The 25,988-nt window shown below is 47.1% G+C and overlaps 1 protein-coding gene across 1 annotated transcript in view; it reads right to left on the bottom strand.

Annotated features, from left to right (window-relative positions):
- LOC144774155 (NACHT, LRR and PYD domains-containing protein 12-like) overlaps positions 1-25,988 on the bottom strand; it is a 721,917-nt gene that overhangs the window by 185,905 nt on the left and 510,024 nt on the right. The window contains exon 5 of the mRNA XM_078659171.1: positions 18,468-20,187. Within this exon, the coding sequence (XP_078515297.1) occupies positions 18,468-20,187 (1,720 nt within the window). The remainder of the gene's footprint in view (positions 1-18,467; positions 20,188-25,988) is intronic.

Below are 25,988 nucleotides of genomic sequence, written 5' to 3' on the forward strand. Positions count from 1 at the left end.
TCCCGCTGAGTCTGAGAGCCATCACCTTGGCATATAATTTGGAGTCCAAATTTATCAAAGAAATTGGGCGATACGAAGTCAACTGCTCGGGTGATTTTCCCTTCTTGGGAAATACTATAATACTAGCCTCATCCCAAGAAGATGGGGGAATGTCATTGTACTGAACACCCAAAAATAGATCAAATAGTAGGGGGCTTAGTTGGAAACTAATGGTTTTATATATTTCGATTGGCAATTTATCTGGGCCTGCTGCTTTACCAGAAGATAAGAGTGATAATGCTGCCTCAACTTCAGCCAATGTGATCTCGGCTTCAAGTTCTTCTCTAGCCGCATTGTCTAATAAACTGGTGGCTGCCGAATTATTAAGAAAGCCAGCCAGGAAGGTATCAATATCTTCTTCCGAATTGGTCACTTCTTCAGAGTATAAGTTTTGGTAATATCGTTGGAATTGTAGAATAATATCTGTCGGCTGGACATAAGTCCGTCCGCCGTCTACAATAGTGGTAATATTATTAGAATTTTTTTTTGGACGGGTTCGTAATGCCAATTGTTTACCTAGTTTTTTCCCCACTTTCGTAAGCTTTCTTTCTATAGGCTCTATAGGTTTGAGCGGCTTTCTGACTAAGATCAGTATTAAGTTCAGCTTTTAAGACCGCAACCTAGAGCCATTGATTATTGGCTTCTTTGCCCTGTTCAATCAAGGAGGTGTGCTCTAGTTCGGCTTTAGCCAGTTCAGACAGCTTTTTTTCATGATAGTTTCTTGTTTTGGTTCATGCGGCATATTGGAAACTGGAGATCTCTCCTCTTAAGGCAGATTTATATGAATCCCAAACTACGTTTCTAGACGTACTGAACCGATTTATATTAAAAAACTCTTCTGTCCATTTTTTAATGTGTGATATAAATTCAGTATTGGACAGTAATTTCCTATCAAATGACCAAGATCGTTGTTGAGTAAATAGAGGAGTAATTGTAACGGCAAGGATTAATGCATTATGGTCTGAGATTATTCTTGGAATTTTTTTAATATTCGATTGTGGAATAAGGTCCCCAGTAACAAACATGTAGTCGATTCGAACCTGTTTTTGATGCGGGTGAGAGAAGTAGGTAAATCCTTGATCGTATGAATTGTTGTGTAGCCACATATCAGTTAAGCCAAGATTACCTATAAGCCTCCTAACAGCTTTGTATACTCTGGGTTTACGTCCTCGATATTTTGTTTTGGAGGAAATATTAGATAATGGTGGTATTAATGAAATATTAAAATCCCCACATAGAACTAACGGGCCTTGCCAGGTGGCTAATTTGATCTCTAATTCTTCAAAGATTGAGGGGTCATCTTGGTTTGAGCCATGTACAGTGCAAATGGTTATACCACAAGCAAGTTTAGTAATAGCCCATCTGCAATGAGGGTCTGAAAGGTGTCGTATCCCTGATCCAAGATTGTTTTTTGCTAGTATTGCAACCCCCCTAATAGTCGAGGATTGTGTGGAGACAGCCACTAGATTGTAGCCATTCATATTTAACCACGATTTTTTAGTCCATGGCACATGGGTTTCTTGAAGACAAAGCACATCTGCTGGGTTTAATTTAAGCAGCTCAGCCAAGCGCCTTCGCTTATCCCCTGTTAATAGCCCTCCAACATTCCAAGTTTGGATGATTAATCTACCCATTATTTATAGGAAATGGTTGTAGCATCGCCTCAAACATATAAAACTTTATTATACAACAATTATCTAATTATGTTAGTGTTTTATTGGGTACCCCTTTAACTGGTTCTTTTTTTTCGTTTTGTATTTCCACCCCTCTAGGTGACCCTCCCGTGTCCCCCCTTAACAACCCCCCCACCCTTCCCTTGAAACCCCCCCCCATTAAGTAGGCAATCAGACTCACACAGAGTCTGGGTGATGTAGTCACAGCATAGTATCTAAGCTTCCGCTTTATAAGGTAGTTGACTCATAGAATTACGAAAAGAAAAAGTGGAAAGAAGGATAGGAGCGAATAGTTTAGATAATATAAATGATAAGATAGAAGTGGTAGACAACAGTAATAATGCAAATATTAATACATATGTAACATCATCTAAGGATGTATTAAGCCATTAGTTACATTATAACAGATATTATAACGGACAAGCGGCTCCTTTCATACACTTACTGCATATTACAGAGAATAAGTAAGGTTTCTATTTCTTTACTATTCTGAAAATTTTAAGAAATCTGATCTAGATAAGCATTTGCTTTGATTTCTGATTGAAAAAATTTGGTAAGGCCGCCATGTACAATTTTTAACTTTGCGGGGTTATTGAGATACGCCTGTGCGCCTTTATCTTGAAACGGTTTGATCAAAGATCGAAGCCGCCAGCGTCTTTCCACAGTAACGTGGCAAAAGTCTGGTCTTGAAAAATATGAAAAGTCATTATACTGTACTTTGTGGTCAGGCCTAGCTTTATCGGCAACAATCTGTCGTACCAAAAAATTCCCAAAATAAACCAAAATAGCTCTGGGATATATCCCCGGTTTCGTAGGGATATTAAATGGCATCCGGTGGGCTCGTTGAATCTCTGCATTCAAGTTCCAATCTTTGAGGGCTGGAAGGGACTCTTCTAGCAGTTTAACCACAAAGGCTTGGGTATCGCCCCCCTCAAGTTTCTCCGGGACGCCTAAAATACAGAGGTTGTTGCGACCCGGCCCAGGTTCTCAAGGACCAACTGTGCTGCCTTGCTCCTAGGACCCTTGTGAACCGAGGCTCTTATCGGGAGCTCCCGGACTTGACCCTACAGCCTGTCTTTAGGTGCCCCCCTCTCCTTCGGTGTATCGCAAAAGGCTACCAACCTTACCAGCCTCTCTGCACCCCGACTTCCCAGGGCAGGAACACTAACTGCTGATAGTACTTTGGACCTGAAGGGGACCCCCGGAAACATCCTGCAAATACCTGTATATGTCTTTTTCTCCCATAGGAAAGCATTACACGTAAAGATGCATTTAAGAGAACATTTAATTTACTTGTGAAATTCAATATCTCAAAATTAATTATTAGTTTACGTAGCTCTTGGTATCAAATTTTATATAAATATACAACTTATTTTTTTATTTGGTCTCAGATTTATTCATGAGTGTGTGTCTCATTCATTGCCTCTGAGTACAACAACTGCTTAGCACCACCCTCTGATAAGTCTGAACTCCTCTCCCACATGACCACAAAAGAGAGAATTGAATGTTACCCTTTTTGCACCTGTAAATCAATAAGGGACGCCTGGACTCTACATAGTGTACTTTGCTTTAGCGCACTATGTAGAGATTCAGCTTCCTACAGATAGAGTCACGTGGGAGGCTGGGTTAGACATTCTAAACAGATGATGTGAAGTAGACAAACGTCCGGACCCCTAACAAGGCTCTGCTGATGTATGGAATAAAAAGTAAGGCCCTGATTCACAAAAGTAACTCACACTTTTGAGTAATTTACACTTTTGAGTAAATGTACTACTTTTCGGCTGTTCACAAAATCCTACTATAACTTGACTTTCATTTCCTTCCACAATCCATTCAACTGTCCTCCCCACCCCTGCTGCGGGCCCCCTACCACTCACATTTAACGCACGCTTAGAGAAAATAGTAAATGTGCGCATTATTTCAGACAGAACTGTGTAATTCCAGTCCACACTGTAATTCCCTATTCCATAGGGATTGACTCATGACAGCAGGAATCCCATGAGGGAATGCTACATGTAATTCTAGTCCACACTGTAAATCCTTATTCCCTGGGGATTGACTCATGACAGCAGGAATCCCACGAGGGAATGCCACTTGTAACTCCAGTCCGCACTGTAATTCCCGATTCCATGTGGATTGTCTCATGATAGCAGGAATCCCACAAGGGAATTGAGGTTCCGTGACGATTTGAACCTGTGTTTTTAACATTGTCGCAAATACATAATTTTGGTATCAGTGAACCGCAAATGATCCATTTAGTATACCCTGGTGTTTTCGCTATGCTACGAGCAAGAGCACTCCTGTTACAAACACATTTCTGTTCTACCCATGGCATCCATCTTAGATTACGGCAGACATTTTGTATTCCTTGCCCTCACATAGTCAATGGACACGCAATGACCTCTTTCAATTAAGGACACGTAGGCTTTAGCAGGCAATTCTCCTTGCTAGTGACACGTGCACCTTAGGCAAGCAACGCTGTGGCAGCATGACTCAGCAAGAGCTGCCTCCCCAGCCTGAGGCCAGTCCTGCTATACTGGTTCTCGTGTCCGTTGGCCTGATCATGATAAGGCGGCCGAAGCTGGTAACCTTGCCCATTTACGACCCACAAACATCTCTTATCCTACTTTTCTATCTTCTGCACCTGGCTCTGCTCCTTTCCTTCTGGGCCTTTATTAGGGGGAGGTAACGAAATTTACGATGAGGCGGTCCGGCTCTTGAATGAAAAGCTGACATGAGATTATGATGGAATAGTGGGAACCCCTCGTTCTTAATATTTTGACATCAGACACTGTAGACGATTCTTGTGTAAATGCCAAATATTTATTGTTTAGGACACAAATGTTTAGAACTGTACTAGCATGTAAAGAATTTGTCCCAAGCAGAAAATTTAGTATTTAAGGAGCAACCCATTTTGTACAAATCGAACAGGCTCCTAGATACTGCCATGTGTAGTTTCTGTGACTTCTGTGTCCCTGCAGTAATAAACCTTTGGTCTTTGACGCCACCATCGAGAAGCCCGTGTTTCTGTTTGTTTGTGCACCGAGGCAGGTAGAACTCCGGGGTCTTCGGGTGTTATCCCTGACACCTCTGGACGGAACTAAAAAGTCCAGAACTCCAATTGGCGCCCAACGTGGGGCGACGTCATTCGGTACCGGTCCAAAAGCCTGAAGAGTTCGAGAAGCTTCGTGTGAAGATTCCAGAGGGAGGCGCCCCACTTCATCGATCCCGGCATATCGCAAAAGTGGCCCGACGTTCTCTTCCACGAGGGTTCCCGTTCGGATGGCTACAGTGGGCCGTTGCTTTGACCGTCGCCCTGTCTTGGACCCGAGGTGCAGTCCTTAGTACGGCGAGACGTGACGGGTTTCTCCTTGGTGACGTCTCCAGTGCCTCAGTTAAGTATTAAGTATTAAGTGGTTGCTAGTTGGTTACTTCGTAAGGGTTGCTCCTGTTTGGATAATCCTTTTAGTTTTTGGTTTGGTTTGGTTTCGTAAGATTATCACTGGTTGTTCTGGTTAAGATAATCATTTGGTTTAGTTTGGGTATCGATACATTTGTTCGCTTTGGTAGGCCTAAGTTCTTGGTTCTTGGTTCGAGTGCACACCTTTTGTTTGTGTTTTGTCTGTTCTGTGTTCCGGATTATAAAATGGTAAGTCGGGAAAATTGTATGTTGTCTTGTTTTAGTTGCAACAGTGATTCCCAGTTGGAGGACTCGTGTACGGTTCCTCCGATTGGAACTCCCCTTTATGATCTATATTGCAAATTTGGTGTGGGCCCTATCTCTTATAACGAGGTATGGATCCACTATACAGAGAAAGATGGTGTCCTTAGTTGGCCACTGCATGGTAGTTTTGAACCCCAACTTCTTGATAACTTAGAAACGAAATTGTTCAAGAAGAAAGCCCGGCCGGCAATGTTTGATTCTTTCCGTTATTGGCGAAAAGAATCTAAACAGAGAGAAGTTAAAAAGTTGAAGAAAGAACAGAAAGAGCAAGAGTTGACTTTAGAACAGTCTGCTAAGCAGCTGCAACTCAACGAGTCTGAGAAGGCGATGGAGGTGACCAATAGAGAGCGTAATTTAGCGATAGACAAGTGCTATCCTGCTTTGCCATCGAGTACAGCTAAGATAGTAGAGGACCCTGAAAAGGATCCCCTGTTGTCTTACTTGTTACGATCACCCCCACCGTATGCACAGGGTGCTACGGCTCCACCTATACCGAATGTTCAATTACCGGTTGCTGGACAACCTGGTGTTCCTGCTCGTCTGAATCAAGTTCCTGTACCTCCTGTGGTCAATATTAATGTTCCTTCGGCACCCCCTCTTTCAGGGTTGCCGGCTTCTTTACCTATACCTGTATCGCTCACACCTGCTAGTTCACAGGCTACTTTGCCCGCTACTCCTACTGTTCCTGTTCTATCTGTTCCAACTGCTACTCTATTTACTGCTTCTGCTAATATTATGACTCCGCTTTCTGTTCGTCGGAGAATCACTGATTCTGTCTCTAATATTTTATCTCCCTTCTATAAAACTCTGATTAAGACTCCTACCTCTGACTCTGTGCAGAGACGTAGTCAGCTTCCTAGCACTGAAGAACGGGGAATATTAGATTCCACTGCTCTTAGATGGGTTTCGAAAGTTGGAAGATATAATGTACAAGATGTATTAGATACATTTATGCAATGGAACGAACCGACACAACGATATGTGTTCGATGAAATGTGCTTCCTCCTACGTGAGGAATTGGAAGAGGATGACTCTGAATCAAATCTAGAAGAATTAATTAATGTTCAGAAAGAGTTTGCTGCAGGTATGATAGTTGGTCAAAATATAAAAGAAGCGATGGAACTGATTTTAAGTTATAGGAATGACCCATCACTTCGTTCACCGAGGGAGTTAGAGAAACGTAGTACGAAACAAAGTCGTCAATACCCAATGAGGGAGGTTCCACCAATTTGGCGTGAAGCTGTGCAAGCTAATGTAAACCTTGGTATTGCAGCCGCTCCGGCCCAATTCCAGAGAGTATGGATACATATTCCATGGAAGCGAGCTGAAGTATTAGCAGTGAAACAGGCCTTGCCAGATCCGCGTAAAAATCCTGCAGGGTACTACAAAGAGTTGGCTCAGACGGTTGAAGCTTGTGTATTGAATCTAGCTGACATAGATCTGCTATTTGGTAATGTAGTACCGCAACCAATTTGGGCTAAAATTCGGAAAGAGAATCATCCAGTTGCCCTAGGTGGTGATTGGGCAGCTATAATTGCGGCGGATGGTCAGCAAACAGGTGGTTCCAAACCTGAACCCTTAATTGCTAATTTGCCCGGTAGAATAATCGATTTAATGAAAACCCTGATGCCAGCATTGCGCGTTAACTGGGACAAATTGTCCGCGTGCAAACAGAAGAAAGACGAAAGCGTCTCCGACTTTTTCACAAGATTCGAGGAGACTTTTGTGGATCATAGTGGTCAGGATATGAGCACAGAAGGAGGCCAGAGATTATTTGTTGATAAATTTGTGCACAATCTGTTGCCAGAACTTAGTGGTAAATTAAAGAATTCTGAGAGTGCGTGGGCTGTCTCTACGACTGCGCAAATACTTGCGACTGCCCAGTACTATGAAAATAGGGATAAAGAGGAGAAAGAAAAATCAGATAAAAAGACGAAAGATTTAAAAACTAAAGTTCTTTTACAGCAAGCATATCCGCCTCGCATGAATCAGACTAATACACAGCAAGGGTCATATCAAAGGACGGAGTATAATTCTCAGAGGCCACAGTACCAATGGAATCAATGTGCTTATTGCAAAATGGAAGGCCATTATAAGACTGAGTGTCCAGTCTTAGCGCAAAATAATGCTGCGACAGCTCAGAGAGGTCGTGGTAGTTCTATACAAAACTCTAGAGGTCGAGGACGAGGTGCTATGCCTCCACAGACAAGTGATCGCCCTTCTAATCATTTCGATCAGCGAAATGGACAATCTGCCCAACAAAATAGGTCTCAACAGTATCATGTTGAAGACTACTATGAAGCTAGTGAGGAAGTTCAGCCAAGGGAGTACTAGGACAGCCATGGACAAAGAGAGGGAGTAGTATCAGTTCCAGTAGATCAGAGTGGGCCTTATGTCGCAGTAGCAACATCAGGTATAGTCGAACCGTTTCTGTTGGATACTGGTGCAGCAAAAAGTTCTATCATACATGCGAAACTCCCTGGCGCACCTTTGTCTGGCTCAACAAACGTTTCAGTAGGTTTTTCAGGCGCCCCTGTTCACAACCCTGTTTCTGGTCCTTTGTCTATTTCTGTTGGACCCCGCCACTTGAAAGCACCCCTGATTTTGACGACAGGTTGTAATGAAAATCTGCTTGGTTTAGACTTGTTAAAACGCCTATATGCGACATTGTACTGTTCTCCAGAAGGAGTACAGCTTACGTTGGGTAAAAGAATCACCTCTCCAATGTACTTGTCGATGGATGCGCTCCCACCAGAGCTGCGTTCTCTCCCTGATACTCTTTGGGCGACTGGTCCTAATGATGTAGGTCTTTTGGAAATCCCACCATATGTAGTAACTTTGAAAGCGAATGTAAAATTTCCACGAATTCCACAATACAAAATCTCTAGTGAAGGTGAGCGTGCGCTCCTACTGATAGTACAAGATCTGATCAAGAAAGACGTTGTAGAAGAAACTAGAGGTAATGTCTGTAATAGTCCTGTACTGCCTATTCTGAAACGAACTGACCCAACAAAACCTCCAGTATATAGGTTTGTAATTGATCTTAGAGAGGTTAATAAAATTGTGATTCCACAGTTTCCTGTGGTTCCAGACATTACTGCATTGTTAACATTGATTCCTGCTACAGCAGCATGGTTTTCGGTTATCGACTTGAAAAATGCCTTTTTCAGCATTCCGATAGCCGAGGAAAGCAGAGATATCTTCGGTTTCTCTCTAGGAGGACGAAGCTTCAGGTTTAAACGTGCTCCACAAGGTTATTGTGAAAGCCCATCTATTTATAGTCAAGCATTAAAAAGCCAGTTAGACTCATTTGTACTTCCTCCTGGTTCTGCTTTAGCACAATATGTCGATGATCTTCTAGTGGCTGCCGATGACAAGGAAACTTGCAAAACAGCTACAATTTCTTTATTGCATCATTTGTCAAATTTGAATCACAAGGTGTCACCTTCAAAAATGCAATACTGTTGCCAAGAAGTGACCTACCTAGGTCATCTCTTGTCAAAGGAGGGAAGGAAGTTGACCCCAGAGAGAATAAAAGCAATTACACAGATGAATGTTCCTAGCACGCAGAGAGAAGTACGTGCCTTTTTAGGTATTACCTCATATTGTAGGCAATGGATCCCAAATTTTTCTCTTTTGGCAAAACCATTGGTAGCTTTGACTGGGAAAAATGTTCCGAGTCCAGTGCCATGGTCCGCCGAATGTCAGGAGAGTTTTTCTGAGTTACGAAATGCACTGTGTTCAGCTCCTGTATTGGGTACACCCGATTACAGTAAGCCATTCACGCTCTATGTCCATGAGAGAGAAGGTTGTGCGTTGAGTGTTTTGACACAGAAATTTGGTGATAAACAACGCCCTTGTGCGTATTTTTCATCAACGTTAGATCCGGTAGCTAGAGCGTTGCCTAGTTGCTTGAGAGCTACAGCCGCAGGTGCAGCCTCCATTCGACAATCTGCTGGTTTAGTAATGAACAACATGCTAGTGGTTATGGTTCCTCATGCTGTGGATACACTCATGAACCGAACCAAGACGCAGCACCTTACCAGTGCTAGATTATCAGGTTACGAACTGACATTGCTAGCGAGTCATATTCAGATCAAAAGATGCAATGTATTGAATCCAGCAACATTGTTGCCGACTAGTCAAGAGTCGAGTGATTCCGAACCACACGACTGTTGTTTCAGAACTGAGGAAGAGACAAAAGGACGAATTGATTTAAAAGACACTCCGTTATCAGATCCAGATGGCACGTTGTATGTTGATGGGTCTTGCTTCAAATTGGTGAATGGTGACGTGACTGCTGCCTATGCAGTAACGACTTTGAGTACGATTGTGGAGACTGCAAGAGTGAGTCAGAATTCTGCCCAGGCTGCAGAATTGATCGCGCTAACAAGAGCGTGCGTTTTAGCTAAGGGAAAGAGAGTGAATGTGTTCACAGATAGCCAGTACGCGTTCGGCGTGGCTCATAGTTTTGGCCGTTTGTGGAAAGAGAGAGGTTACATTACGTCCCATGGGACTAAGATCCAACATGGTCAACTAGTTAATGACTTGTTGGAATCTTTAACCTTGCCGACTGAAGTTGCGATTGTGAAATGCAGTGCTCATAAAGCAATCACGGATGATGTTGGTCGTGGGAATGCTTTTGCTGATGAGACTGCTAAACAGACAGCTAGAAATATGATGAGTAGAATGTATGTTACAACGTCTGCAAGATGGATTTCTGAGTCTGGAATGTGTGAGGACACAGTGGAAAGTGTGAAAGAAATTCAGAAAGAGGCGACTGAGGAGGAAAAGCTTGCATGGAAAGAGAGCACGGGTAAATTGGACTCGAGTGGGTGTTGGATTGACTTGTCGGAACAACAGCGTTGGATGTTGCCTGATGCGTATGTGCTTGCAGTAGTAACGATGGCATATGGAACAGCGCATATCAGTTCTAAAGGGATTTGTAAGATGTTGGCTCCAGTTTGGAAGAATGATGGGATTAGTAAGTGTGCAGAGAGAGTGGTGAGAAATTGTATGGTATGCTTGATGCATAATCCTGGCAAGGGGATCCCCACACCTGCAGGTCACTTCGCTCCTCCTTCCTGCCCCTTTGAAGTGATTCAGTTAGACTTCATTCATATGGATCGTTGCAACAATCTAAAGTACGTCCGAGTGGTAGTTTGTGCGTTCTCCAGATGGATCGAAGCATACCCACTGAAGGACAATACTGCTTTGTCCACTGCCAAAATCCTTCTTAAAGAATACTTCCCCAGATTCGGAATGCCACGGATTGTATGGTCAGATAACGGAAGTGAGTTCGTAGGGAAAGTTATGCAGAGTGTGTGTGCCGGCTTAGGGATTAAACAAAAGTTTCACAGTGCGAATCATCCCCAGTCTGCGGGTTTAGTTGAGGGTTACAATGGCACCCTTAAACTGAAACTTGCTAAGATACAAGCGTCCACGGGTTTGCCCTGGCCAGATGCACTGCCTTTGGCTTTGTTATCAACAAGAGCAACTGTACATTCTAGAGTAGGGCTTAGTCCATATGAAATAATTTTTGGTCGTCCTGCAAATGTTTGGGGGGTACCTAGACCGAAAGAATTTAAGCAGCTGGAATACCCAATGTTATTTGATTACCTTTTCGACTTGACTGCTAAATTGAGCCTTATTCACCAACAGGTTTTCGATGCATTACCAAAGCCACCGGAGAGTCCAGGTCATCAGCTGAAACCTGGGGATCAAGTAGTCATTAGAAATTTTGCAAGAACGAAAAATCTTCAGCCCAGATTCGTTGGCCCCTTCCAAGTCTTATTGGCGACGAGAACTGCTATTCGTGTGGCCGGACGGAAGAATTGGATCCATACGACACACGTCAAACGTGTGCCTCTGCCACTTCCTTACGACAACTGGGTAAAGAAAGGAATCAGTGCCTCTGAAGCAGAACAAATACCCAGTTTCATCCCTTTCAGTGATGCAGAACTGATCACTGATACATCAAACTCTGGCTCTCCTCCTGAAACTGCTCTTTTGAACCCTGAACATTTGCCATCTGCACCAAAAGAACATTTGCCATCTGCAAACGTGAACATTGCAACGTCGGCTGAAAATACATTGTTTCCAGATCAGACAGCTCCTGCAAAACTGAGATACAATTTGCGTTCTCGCAATATGGACAAATAAAGCAGGAAACTGCCTATTTTAACAGCTAAATTTTTGATACATTGCCTCCAGCCAGGAAGTTTGCTATTATTTTGTTGTTTTAAATTTTGCCTTGCCGTCTGGGTAGCCGTAGGGTCGTGGCTGTGTGCCTAGTTGAATCTGCGGGGGTCAGACACAAGGTCGATCTTTCTGTTAGTTCTGGGAACTCCCAGGACTGATAGAGGCATTTTCATCTACGTACACATCATCAGTGGTCACGAGCGGATTGTAGAAGATGGAGCTTCCTGAGCTGCAACGAAAGAATGTAATTTATGTTCGCAGAAATAGACTGTACAGAATACTTCACAGCAAATGCTTTCTAATGCAATGTGCAGTTACGTTTTTAATTGTTTTGATAACGTTGGTGGGTGGAATCATCTTTGGTGTGCATTTAATTTTTATGCCGGTAACTACAGTACCTCCCCTTGATCCTACTACTTCTACGGTTTCTTTTATGCATTCTTTTCACTCGTTTCCTGAACACGAACAAGCTCGACGCTCAGAATTTATTAACAATACATTTGTACAGCTCTTGCATCAACACCAACTGGTAGTTAATACTACAGACTGCTGGGTGTGTGGCTTGATACCTCACACTATGGATAAAGGCATTCCCTATCTAGTCTTGCCTTTTAGCTATAATGGATCATTCCAGGCCTTTCAGACCATTTTTTCCTATGCCCTTGAGACCTATCCTCCGCGTCCACCACGGTCCACTAAATACAACTCAGCCAACAAAGCTTTAGTTCAGGGAATTATTGACATGATTAAAGACGTCAATAATACTCCATCTTACCCTAGAGATGAATTACGGGTGTATTTGAGTTGGAACTCTACAGAGTACCGCCTTAGTTTGGGAGAAAGCAAGCGTAAAAGCTCCACTTCAGTCTGGGTCGTGCCTCACCGAGGTCAGGTCTGTTTGCAAGGAAATGGGAGAAATCTGAGAGCTCAGCTAGGGAGGAGTGAGTGCGTTGAGACTTACGTATTTCCGTCTAACTCCTCCCCTGCCTTCCTTACTGCTAGGGGTACTTACTTCATCTGTCAAGACAGAGCGTATACATGGCTGCCTGCTGACTTCTCAGGTTCATGTTATATTGCTCGATTGTTACCTCCGACATACACTGCTTCTTCAGATTATCACAAGACCAGAGTAGCAAGAGGTGTCTTCAGCAAGGAAGATACCGCTGGTCAGGAAGCTGGAGACTTCTTCAAAGGTTTCCTTCCGTTTTGGGGGCCTATGGCCAATAGTAGAAATCTACGTCAACTAACACGGGTAGTTGAATCTACTATTACAGAAACTGCTGGTGCCCTTAGTAACTTAACAGCTGAGCTTCAGGCAGATCGTCTCATGACGTTGCAGAACCGAATGGTTCTAGACGTAATACTTGCAGATCGAGGTGGGGTATGCAGAATGATCCAATCGAGCTGCTGTGTTTTTTTTCCCAATAATGCTCCAACCGTCTATGAAGCGATCTCTAAGCTACACAAGATTTCCGACTCTATACACGTAGACAAGGGAAACTGGTCCTTCATGGAGTGGTTTTGGACTCTGGTATCAGCGTGGGGATGGAAGGTTCTGATGGTCATTGGTGTCATCCTAGTATTTCTGTTCTCGTGCTGCCTTATTATCCAATGTGGTCCCGCTTTGTGTAGTCTCTGTGCTGCAACCTGTTTCAGAAAACCACCTGCATTTGGAGAGAAGGTACGAGACAAGATGATGATGCAACAACATGTCACTGACCTAATGAGCATAGAGTTAGACTCTGACATAGACTGAGTAATTGCCTATGTAAGGGCAAAAGGAGGGACTGAGTTTCCGTGACGATTTGAACCCGTGTTTTTAACATTGTCGCAAATACATAATTTTGGTATCAGTGAACCGCAAATGATCCATTTAGTATACCCTGGTGTTTTCGCTATGCTACGAGCAAGAGCACTCCTGTTACAAACACATTTCTGTTCTACCCATGGCATCCATCTTAGATTACGGCAGACATTTTGTATTCCTTGCCCTCACATAGTCAATGGACACGCAATGACCTCTTTCAATTAAGGACATGTAGGCTTTAGCAGGCAATTCTCCTTGCTAGTGACACGTGCACCTTAGGCAAGCAACGCTGTGGCAGCATGACTCAGCAAGAGCTGCCTCCCCAGCCTGAGGCCAGTCCTGCTATACTGGTTCTCGTGTCCGTTGGCCTGATCATGATTAGGCGGCCGAAGCTGGTAACCTTGCCCATTTACGACCCACAAACATCTCTTATCCTACTTTTCTATCTTCTGCACCTGGCTCTGCTCCTTTCCTTCTGGGCCTTTATTAGGGGGAGGTAACGAAATTTACGATGAGGCGGTCCGGCTCTTGAATGAAAAGCTGACATGAGATTATGATGGAATAGTGGGAACCCCTCGTTCTTAATATTTTGACATCAGACACTGTAGACGATTCTTGTGTAAATGCCAAATATTTATTGTTTAGGACACGAATGTTTAGAACTGTACTAGCATGTAAAGAATTTGCCCCAAGCAGAAAATTTAGTATTTAAGGAGGAACCCATTTTGTACAAATCGAACAGGCTCCTAGATACTGCCATGTGTAGTTTCTGTGACTTCTGTGTCCCTGCAGTAATAAACCTTTGGTCTTTGACGCCACCATCGAGAAGCCCGTGTTTCTGTTTGTTTGTGCACCGAGGCAGGTAGAACTCCGGGGTCTTCGGGTGTTATCCCTGACACCTCTGGACGGAACTAAAAAGTCCAGAACTCCAGAATGCCACGCACTAGCACTAAATCTGGACACAGCACATTTCTTTATGGAATTACTTTGTACTGGTAACAAAACACTTTGTGCCAGATGTAGGTAAATACCATTTACCGTTTCTAAAATACCGAATTTTACTGATTCGGTATTTTAGAATGGGTAAATGGTACGTAGGTAATAATTCGGTAATTTTTACCGAATCTGTAAAATTCGGGCCCATAGGAATGAATGGGTAATACCGATTCGGTAAAGACCTACAAGGGTGGCAGGGTGTCACATTGACACCCTGTTGCACCCCTGAATAGTGCATGGGTGCACATGTGGCACACATGCATGCCCTAAGGGCATGTATGTCTGCCGCAAAGCACTGTTAAAAAAGCACATAATTGCTTTTTTAACGGTTTTTGTTATTTATCACTGTAGGAACTGGGGTCACCAGTTCCCCAGGGGGTAGCTTGGCTCGAGCAGGTAGGCACCCGAAAGCTTAGGTGGTAAGTGACCACACAGCACAGGCATCCACTGAGACAATAAAACGCATGCAATGAATGACGCCACTCCAGTGAGTTTGATTTAAATCAATAGGCTTTATCTAAGATCAAGGTTCAGGGTAATCAAAAATCAGAGAATCTCTATTTCATCAAAGCATTTCATCAGAGGGGAGTAAAGGGAGCAGTTCAATAATCAATGTAGCGTCTTGCAATAACCATTTCATTAGGGGTTAGAATTTCATTACTTAGCAATAAACATTTCATCGTGTCAGGAATCAGCATGTTATTAAACAGGAGCAAAACATTTCCTGAGGCTGGGGTAAAACAACTCTGTAATCTGAAGCAAACCCTTCAGTAATCACTCTGTGCAGAAATAAACACTTCCTCATGCCAGGGTAAACATCTCCTTAATCAAGAAGAACATTTCATTGGGAATAACCATTTTGGCAGGAAATCATAACCATTCCATTGCTCAGCATTAAATATTTCATTAGGCACTATCAAGCAAGGCATCAAGCCAAGGTGGTGATTTCCTTAGGCAAGAATGAACATTTCTTTTAACCAGAATGAGCAGGCATTTCTACCATGAAGCAGGATTCAACATTTCAGTAACCAGAGTAAGCCTACATATAACCTTGTGCCTCAGGACCAGCATATCGACAGCACGATTTAGCATTCCTTGGGGTCCTGCCTAGGGCAGATTGGAGCAACCGGTACCCCAACGGGGGTTAACTTTCATGGCCCAACGGTCGACAGAGGGCATTAGTCACGGTCTGGCCCAGTTCAGGGGCCCTCTTCAACCTGGCATTAGGCAGAAGTACAACTTTCTGAAAATCAGGCAATTATAGACATTTCATTGTGCAGTGATGAACCGTTCAACAGGCCGGGGTAAAGGGTTCATTAATTCCCAGGCAACATCTCCTTAGGCCAGGGACTAACATCTCATCAGGAAAAGCCAGCATTTCATTAGATCAGAGTAAAACATGCATAAGGCTAGAAGGAGCATTTCATTAGGCCATGATAAACCCTGTAACAGGCAAAAAGGAACATTTCATTTAACAGGTCTCAATCATGGTTAGGGGCCTCAAGGTAATCGTTAGGACTGGGGCCTAGGCGATCCCCCAGAAGAAGTATCACATTAGCGTTCGCCTTTCCCCTAGTCAAGGGTTACTTTTGGGCTCAACATTCAGTACAGGGCTCCTCTTCAATTCCAGCAGCCCTGCGGGCACAACTAGGGGCCAACGAGGCCCAACAAAAGTCTTCCCCCAGGGGAGGGCGAACTCGGGGCCTCCTTCGGGCCTTCCACCCTCCTCCCCGGGTTTACCTTGAGCTTTGGCTCTTCGGAGAGCCCTTGCGGAGGTTCCTGATGAGTGGGAGGGCTCCTTCTCTCCTCGGAGTCCTCCGGTAGGGTCCGGCGACAGCAGGAGTTAACAGGGGCCTTCAGTACAGCAGCGGAGGCCCCGCGGTGTTGAGGGACTTTCCTCGGGCTGAGGATCAAACGGGGCCCGTGTTCCCTCTCCAGGGCCCCCTCATCAATAGAATTGGCCTTCCCGAGCTCCGGGCAGGCCCAGAGCCAATCAGGGCACAGCTTTGGGGAAAGCGCGGCAGCGGCCGCCTATCGGTTAGCGGCCTCACCTAATGTAGCCGCGGGAGCCAATGTGTGTGCGTTGTTGGTGGGGGCGGGCCGATGACGCAGCCGGCGCCCCCGTCACGTGGTGTTGGTGGCGAGGGCTTCAGGGCCTATCGCGGCCCCCTACAAAACTACGGCGGCCCTCTCCTCACATCGGGGGCCACCGGGACAAGGCAGGCGATTGCGGGAAGGCCCTCCAGTCGAGCCGGGCCCGGGCGGTGAATGCCCAGTCAGCGCCCCAGCAGGGGTCTTCGGGGACCACAGCGCCCCAAGGTACAGCACTAGCCGGGCGTCGCAACGCTTCGTGGACAGGTACGTCAGTGCCCTCAGCGCTCAGGCTGCAGCCGGTTTTAAGGGCCCGCGCTTTTCAGGTAGGGGGGCAAATCAGCACGATGGAGGGCAGGATGGTGCTGGGTACTTATAGCGCCTCGGGGTCACAGCGCTCAAATGGGCAGTAGCACTTCAGCCAGCAGCAGGATGCAGGGATCCAGCGCTTCTCCAGGGCACAGAGGGGAGCGCTGGAGGGGGGCACACTTCAGTTGAGCAGGACAAGCAGTCCAGACGGCTAGGCAGTTCAGGAGCCTTGCGCTAGGAAGGATGAGCGCTTAGCATCTCAGTCAGTTTAGCCAGGGGGATGAGGCAGGACAGCGCTGGGGACACAGGTAGAGGCAAGGCGGCGCAGAGATGGCACAGCCCAGTACCTGGTTGAACCCTAGTAGTCCTGTGGCAGTTTGGTTTCTTCTTGGCACTTGATGGTTCCTGCGCCCTTTGTAGATAGCAGTTTCTTGGTTTCTTGAAGGGGGGGTTGAGTTGACGGCTGCTGACAGGATTCCTCAGCAGGTCACTGCAGGTGGTCCCTGGGTTCCCCTCCCGCCGGGCCAGATCAGTGGGCTAGTTCAGTGTTCCTCACACAACTTGGTGGGCAGCGCCTAAACCCTGTCACCCCCAGTGATATAGGTTCCTGACTAGGCCCTACCGCCTAAATCTCCTACGTAGGGTCCCCCAGGTCAGTGATGCCCCAACTGACTGAAACCTTTTCCTCCTTTTCTTTATATAAGCCCAGGTCAGGTGACCACCCTCTAAGGCGGCAAAAACAGACTCCGCCCCTATTCTAGAAGGTTCCAGGAGCTTCCCTAGTCTAACTATGGGCAGGCAAGGCAGGCTGGTATGGCAACAATGTTTAGGGGTTCCAGCCAGCTCCTGGCAACTAGAGTGCTACTATAAAGAACACGCTGCAGTAGCAGGGGTCAGTGGCAGCCATGTTGGGGGAAGAGAGCACCTGCACCTTAGAATTGATTTTAATATTACACAGGGCATCAAAACTTCACAGGGCCTACACAACTTCGTTACGATGGGGGGACATCCTGAATTAGGGGAGCTAAAAGCGAAAAATTTCAGGGAAAAGGGCCAAGTCCAATACCCACCAACTTGTAGTTGGTGGTAAATAACGAATCCTTACAGGTGAAAAGCACTCACTTGAGTGCTTCCTACATTTCAGATTCGGTAATTTACCGGAACGATATTTAAGAATGCAGTAATTTTCAGAATTCTTAAATACCGATTCGGTAAATTACGAATCTAAAATGCAGCCACCTACATCCCAAATGCCTAATACCGGTAGGTAACGGCCGAAATTCGGCAACTTCGGCCGTTACCGACCGGTATTAGGGTTCCTACATCTGGCACTTTGTGAAATATGATGGTTAGCTGTGCCCTTTACGCACAGAAGCACACGGGTGATGACAAAATTACTAGCAGCCGCAGAAGTACCATGAAACAAAATGCCTAGCAAGGCTCAGTGCTGTAAAATACCAGATAAAGCCAAGCACAGCCCACAAACTCAACGCTCTGCCAAAGTTCAAATGTAATTTTCTGTGTTTTATACTGTGCATCCCTGACAGGAAGTCCCATGCTACCAGTTTTTTAGAATTTTTACTCTAAGACACAGATGTTTTGAAATATACGAAATTGAGAAACTTACCGAAGACTGGGACATTTGATTAAAAGCGGCTTCAGCGCTCTGACACCCTCAGGACTCATTGTAATCTCGTGTAGATCAAAGCTCTCGATTCCTGAATGCTGTAAACAGAAAGCGAGTGCTCTGAAATCCATGGAAGTCATCTCTCGCTCCATCGTACTTTTTGTTATACTTATGTGTTTCACACATACAGGTTCTGTTGTCAAAAACTCTTCATCTTGAGTCTCGTACAAATATTGGAATAAGTCCACCATGTGACTAGTGATCTTGTCTCCTTCTTGTTTTAGTTTTTCTGTTATCCAGGCCTGTAGCACAGGTTTGATTTCGGGTGAAACCTTCCACTGGAGTTTCCTGTTTATCTTCTCCAGTCTCTCTGTATTGAGAAGGCCGAACAGGAAGCGCACGGTCAGCATCAAGTGATTGTTTCCCAGCTCTGTGTATTCCTTTAGTAAGTGGTTCACGGCTCTCTGCGGACTCTCTGTGTTCTCTGCAGTTGTATCATTTCCTTCTAGGATGTAAAAGAGCGCCGCAAAAAACTCCTGGAAGCTCAAGTGGATGAAGCTGTAGAGGCTGACCGTATCAGTACATTGTTTAAAAATATTATTGTTCAGGAAGAGGGATTGTAGGGCCGGGATGTCTACACCATGTTTAACTATGTCATGTTCTTCAAATAGGATTTTCTGCTGATAGACGCCTTCCTCAGCCAAGGCACACAGACTCTTCAAGTTACTGGTAATGTTTTGCTGCACAGGGTCTAAACTCTGCTGCTTCAATAAATTGAAAAGAAAAAGCAAGTAGACAGAAGTAATTGTTCTCAAATCACGCAAAGAATCCTCCTTATCTTCCATCTGCTCCTTGATGACAGTGCAGACAATCCAGCACACGATGGGCACAAAACACATAGTGTAGAGGATTTCATTTTCTTTTACAATTCTGATAGCGTGTGAAGCTTGTATTTCATTTCCAAAGAACTTTGTAAAATATTCTTTCCTACCAGCTTCAGAAAACCCAAGTATCTCTGCGAGGCGTCCACCCTTCACGCACTTTCCCAGGGCGTCCAAAGCAGTTGGCCTGGTGGTGATTATTTTATATGAATCCTTTATATACCTATTCCTTAATAAACTGAAGATTGTTTTACCCATTTGAGATTTTTTATCAGGATCATCAGACAGCAAACCTTCAGGGATTTTAAGTTCATCGAAGCCGTCGATGATGAAGAGCATCCTTTCGGGGTTGGCTTCGATCTCACCCATTGACAGGCGCGGCCCCCCTTCAATGCTGGGTAAGATGAGGTCAGCGATCGGCCTCTGTGCACTCAGCTGGTTATATTCTCTGCAGTTGATGTAAAACACATACTCAAATCTGCCCCGGAAGAGTTTGCCCGATGCCCAGTCGAACATGATCTTTCGGGCCGTCATTGTCTTTCCAATCCCAGCCACTCCCTGGAGCACCACAGTCCTGGGGACGTGTCCGTCCTTCTCAGGGGAAAATAAATCTTTGATGTTAGAGTATGAATCTGCAGCTCTTTCTTCCATAAGCTCTAGATGTCTCTCTCCACAAGACATTATTTCATGTTCTTTATCTTTCCTTTCACGGTAGTTCTTTAAAATGAGGAGCTTTGTATACCTTCCTTCTAAAGTCACAGTTTCACCGAATCTACTGTCATTATCTTTCATTTCTCTGAATTCATCTTTAATATATTGCTTGTACTTCCTCTTGTGATCTGTTTAAAAATAGAGACAATATATGAAAAATCTACTTAGGAATAAAATGTGAGTTAAGAGTGTTACGGTTTAATGTAATTGCACAGTCACAATGAGCATGAAACACTACTGATGTATCTGTAGTCGCCGCTACGGTTGGTTCTTGTTTGGTGTTATCAAAGAGAATAAGACATTAAACAGTGACACTGTGATACCATCGGGGATTCTTTGTTGTCCTGAAATGACAGACTTTGGATTGAAATAAACAGGACAGGAGCATCAAGGACATGATTCCCAGGAAAGAAGACTATTATAGGAAATGGAGGCTCAATTACAACTACATTTATTTCCTGAAAAGGTCTAACAGCAAAAAAAGAAAAACATCACAGGTTCATCAAACAAGGAGGCCAAAATACTTAAGATAAACAACAAAGTTATCAGCTCAGTGTCTACCTTCCACAGTTGTCCTGACGCCCACCAGTCCACGTGCAGCCCCCCTTTAAATGGCGCGTCCTTCACTACAATGTCTGTGATGGAATCTGAACCCCTGAAGCAGTTGTGTGGGAGACTCTACATTCATCAAGAGAGTCAACATCGCTGATGGCGAGTGAAGGTCACACAGAGGAGCCGCGGGGGCCACAGTCCAGGAGTGGATCTAACACAATACCAATTTCAAGGTAAATGAAAAACTACAACTGCCCTGGTAATGAGGGAGGTGCCTGCTGATCCCGGGAAATACCGCTACCCCACGCTGAGCCATTCATCAGAAACCGTATAAACCTGCTAATATGAGTTTCCATGTGAAAATGGGGAATTAGGGGGCGTGGCCAAGATGGCGGGGTGAGGAGACGCTTTCTCCCGGAGCTCCCGACCCGGCCCTAACCCAGAGCTGTTGGAATCGCCTGTTCTCCCCCCCCCCCCCCCGGCACCATACCGGATGGGGAAGGCGTGAAGACAGGCCAGGCTGCTGCGGGACCGGAGATCAGTCTTGCGGAGGCCCGGGAGGCGAAGTTTGGAGTGCGGCGCGGATCGCCGCTGAACGGCGTCGGAGCCGGAGCGGAGGTGGGCGGCGCCTGTATCGGAGAGAGGAGCGGGTCTCTGCCCGGCGCCTGAAGGAACCTGCGGTAGCGCTGTGAGGGACAGCTGCGGTACGCTTGGGTGGCGCAAAGGTACGGGGTGACCCAGGACAGCGCCGGCGGCCTGCCGGGACGCCCCTCCCCCTGGGGTCGGCCCTTCTGCGACTCGGGGCCGCGGCTGCGGCCTGGATCTCCGGAGGCTTGTGGGCCGGAAGGGCAGAGCCCCTGAAGACTCGGCCCGCGCAGGAGGCGTCGGAGAGGGGCCCGGGAGTTAACGCCGGCCGGAGCGCAGCGTTGGGGGTGCCTCCGCGGAGCGGCCCACGACGAGCCCCGAGCGAGACTAGAGTGGAGGCCGGTAACTACCCCGGTACCAAGGGCGGTGACGCAGTTGGTGGAAGTACGCGGAACCGCGGGCCGCCCTGGGGGGAGCGGAGGGGGCCGGCGGACTTCAGACGGACATTGCACCCCTGGGAGGAACGCTGGAACTGACTGGCCGCCCGAGGAACACGGCGGAGTCCCACGAGTGAGGAGATAAGGGGAGGTGGCGACCCTAGCAGTGTGAGGCCTGTGCCACGAGGCCGGTGGTCGGGCTCCGGGCCTGACGCTTGCCCGCTACGACCCAGTGGACTGTAGGTGGTATCCGGTTCAAGGAGGGTGCCCCCATGGTCTTGGCGGCCCGGCAGCAGTGCTACTCCAGGGCGGACAAAGAGGGGAGTTATCACCGAGGGGCCCGCTGAGACAGTTCCCCCTGGAGAGTGGGATGTGAGGCGCCACCCGTTGACAATTGGGGCTGGGATACTGAGAACGGCTGGAGGAGACCGGACCCGCAGCTATCGAGGGGTCTGGCCTGGGAGTGAGAGGGTCTCACGAAACCGTTGGACACGAGGGCCTGAATGAACTGCGCAGACGTCTGGCTCATCAGCTATCGCGTAGGGAGTGCCTATGAAGATCGTAGCCTTTGCGGCCCTGGGTGGACAGCCAGTGGAGCGGGGGGACGACGGTGGTCAATAGCACGGCCTAAAGAGCGGACGCTGGCGTGGGCCTTCCGGGGTGGCATACCCGGACAGAGAGCAAGTGAATCCCAAACACCCCGTCCAGTGGAGCTGCGTGTGGTCACAGAACGGAGGACTGGCTGGCGGTGAGCAGCGGTGCTGCCCGGCGGAAGGAATGGCGAATCAGAAAGGTGGGAAGAGGAACGAGCGCACACTCCCGGAACTGCTTGGTAGGTCCCAGAACAGGGGGGACAGGAATCACAAAAGATTTAAGATCCCTGTAAAGGATGTAGCAGACTCGGATCGCTGAGAGAAACTTGGACTGGGGAAGGTTTTGTGGGTAGTGCGGAAAGTTATAAAAAACAATTATAAAAAACAATTTCTGACTGGATAAGAGCAGGCAACTAAAGTGCAAGTGACTGGCAGGTACGCAAAAATAGTAAAATTCAATGGCAAAATTTTATTTTGATCCTCCCAACTGGGTTACAATCTAAAACATAATAAAAACAAATAAAAATCACCCAAAATGGTGATGCAATAATTATAATATACAGTCAAAGTGAAAAAGTCGACGTGGCGTTTCGGTGCTATTCAATCTTGACACCTTCATCAGGACAAAAAGGACATTTGACTCCGTATCTGTGTTTAGTTTAAGAGAGCTTTTCAATTGCTTTCACACTTGCTGTGGATTTCTTTGATATTCGTCACAGTTTTTCTGGCTTATGGATAAAGCAAAGTGTTTTCTAGGTGCACGGAGGAGCCACCGATGATGACAGGAGGGGCTTCTAGGATATTTGTTAGCGACCAACTCTCATATCAGTTGGACATATGGGTATGATCAAATTGATGTCGACCGTTCATCTGGTTTCTTTCATGATAGGGAAAGATAATATCTTTGATTCGAAATTCGGCCTCCCTGCTCCTCCGCGCTGCTCCCGTCGTGTTGATTAGCGATAGGGACAGGAATCAGCCATCACCGAACGCGGCGAGTGGCTCACAATCGGCAGGGGGCTGTGAGCCGCCGGTCACCAGGTCCTTTTTGGAGTCACTCTTTGGCACGTTGCGCGATAACTTTCAAGCGCTTAAGCAGGAAGTGGCCGGGGAAGTTCGTGAGATACGGAGGGAGGTGGATGGCCTAGGAGAGAGAGTGGCCGCGACAGAAGGCACTACGCAACGGCAGGACGAGGATATTGCGCAGCTACAGCAAGAAGTGTTGCGCTTGAGGGACCAACAGTTAGACCTCCAGGCCCATAATGAGGATTTGGAAAACCGCTCCCGGCGGAATAACATAAGGGTCCGGGGAATTCCATCGGTGGAGGAGGGATCAGATGTAGCGGGATTCCTGCGGGAACTCTTCAGAGACATATTGGGCGAGGTGGCGGATTTTCCAATAAGAATTGATAGGGCTCATAGAGTGGGGCCCCCGAGACGTGCTAATGCCCCACCCCCGGATCTCTTGGCCTTCCTTCCTGATTTCCCACTGAAAGAAATAATCATGGCGGAGGCCCGGAAAACACCCTCACTGGCCTTCCGAGGGCACCCGGTGGCCTTGAAACCAGGACTTGGCCGCGACCACCCTACAAAAATGTAAGGCGTTTAAGATCGCGACAGACTTCCTAAAGCAACACGAAATGCCTTACTCATGGGGTCATCCTTTCCGCCTTATTTTTAAGTGGAACGGTGAGGTGCATCAGCTGAGGTCCCTGCAGGACACATGTGAGGTATTGGGGATCACCGCGGAGGAGGAGGAGTCCACTACGCCTCACAGAAGACGCACCTCGGACGACGGATGGTGCAGGGTCTCGAGGCGCAGAACACTGGCGGCGCCTCAACGTCCAAGCTCGCCCATCATCAGGGCCATCCAAGCTGCTGCGGGAGACACTACGATGAGTGATGGTGTCGCGCTGACAGCGTGAGATTGCTCCGGGGGGAGAACGACACAGCATTGCAGATTTCGCAGGCAGGGGATCCTGTGGGGCGGGGAGGGAGCGGAGGGTGGAAGGGTGTGGCTGGACGTCCACTTCGATACTTAACCGCGGACTTGTCCGAAAGGACATGGCTGGGACAATTCTTCAGAAGGTGCCGGGGGACCTGGAAGGGGAGGGAGTTGGGGGATGTTGGGGGACCGGGAGGGGTACGGGAGGGGGGAGAGTTGGGGAGTTGGGGACTGGGGGGTTGGGAGTTGGGTACGGGGTGGGGTGGGTGCAGTCCGTTCAGTGCTCTGGTTGTTCTCACGTGGACCCAGTGAGGGTCATGTCGCTTCGTAGGCTCACACATCGATCTTCCCTATTTTGGACTTGTTGCGTACATCACTTTGTTCTGAAGTATTATGGCGTCCCTTAAGGTTGTGACCCTGAATGTCAAAGGGCTTAACAACCCTGTTAAGAGGCGGGCAGTCCTGTCCTTGCTATAGAACACACAGGCTGACATTTGTCTCCTCCAGGAGACTCACTTGCTCACACGGGATTGCCATAGATTACGATCACGCAAATTCCCCACGCAGTTTTTCTCATCGAACACCACCAAAACGGCGGGGGTAGCGATATTAGTGTCTGCTTCATTCAGGGGGGAGGTATTACACAAATTCGCAGAGCAGAAGGGGAGACTCTTAGCGCACAGGTTTAAACTAGGGACCCTGACATTTACCATCGGACGATATACTGTCCGAATGAACAACAGGATAGCTTCATGCGCTCAGCACTAGTAGACATAGCGGCATCTCCAGATAGACACATTATTTGGGGCGGTGACCTAAACATGGTGTTTGATTCGGCTACAGACAGGTCGGCCCGGCGGTCCCCACAGTCGGGGGAATTGTCACAGCTGACAAAGTCCCACTTAATAGATCTGGATTTTCACGATCTTTGGCGCTACTTGCACCCTGCAGACCGGGACTACTCTTTCTACTCTCACGCGCATAAGACATACGCTAGGCTGGACCACCTACTGGTTACTGGTCCAGTCTGTGCTTTGGCTACGACATCGGAGAAGGGGGTCATTTCCTTATCGGATCATGCGCCGGTCTCGGGATCATTTTCTTTGCTAGCTGATCGGGGCTCTCGCAGGGTCTGGCACCTTAGGGACGCTCTCTTACATAAGAAAACAGTTGTGCAGCGCGTTACGGAGGCAATCAGGGACTTCCAAACACACAATGACAACACTGATACCTCGGTAGCCACTCAATGGGCGGCACTCAAGGCGGTGGTCAGAGGGGAATTCATTGCGATCTCCTCGGCAGAGAACAGGGATCAGAGGCATAAGCGGGACGAGCTCACGCAAAACGTCAAGGAACTTGAGGAGGTGTATCGGAGGTGTATCGTCGCACGGGAGCCCCCAGGATCTGGAAGCAGCTGAAGGCAGCGAGGAAACTCCTATCCTCTTTAGATATGGATAGGGCAGAATATGCGGCGCTGCGGCTGAAGCATGCTTATTATACAGGGGGGGACAGGTGTGGCCGCCTCCTGGAGAGCAAACTCAGGGTGGCCCACGAACGCCACCGGGTGAAGGAGATCGCGGTTGGAGGTGGCGGGATGGTCTCGGAGGACGCACAGATAGCCGAGACCTTCCGCCGTTTTTATGCCGACTTGTACACAGGGGAGGACCTGCTGGCGCGGGAGACAGAGGATTATCTAGACTCGGCTACCCTCCCGTCCCTGGCACCGTCCCAAACGGAGTTTCTGGAACGAGAGATCCGGAAGGAGGAGGTTATCACCGCCATCTCTAAGCTTAAACACGGTAAGGCCCCTGGCCCGG

This window comes from Lissotriton helveticus, chromosome 8 (genome assembly GCF_964261635.1).
Source record: "Lissotriton helveticus chromosome 8, aLisHel1.1, whole genome shotgun sequence".
Taxonomy (NCBI): Eukaryota; Metazoa; Chordata; class Amphibia; order Caudata; family Salamandridae; genus Lissotriton; species Lissotriton helveticus.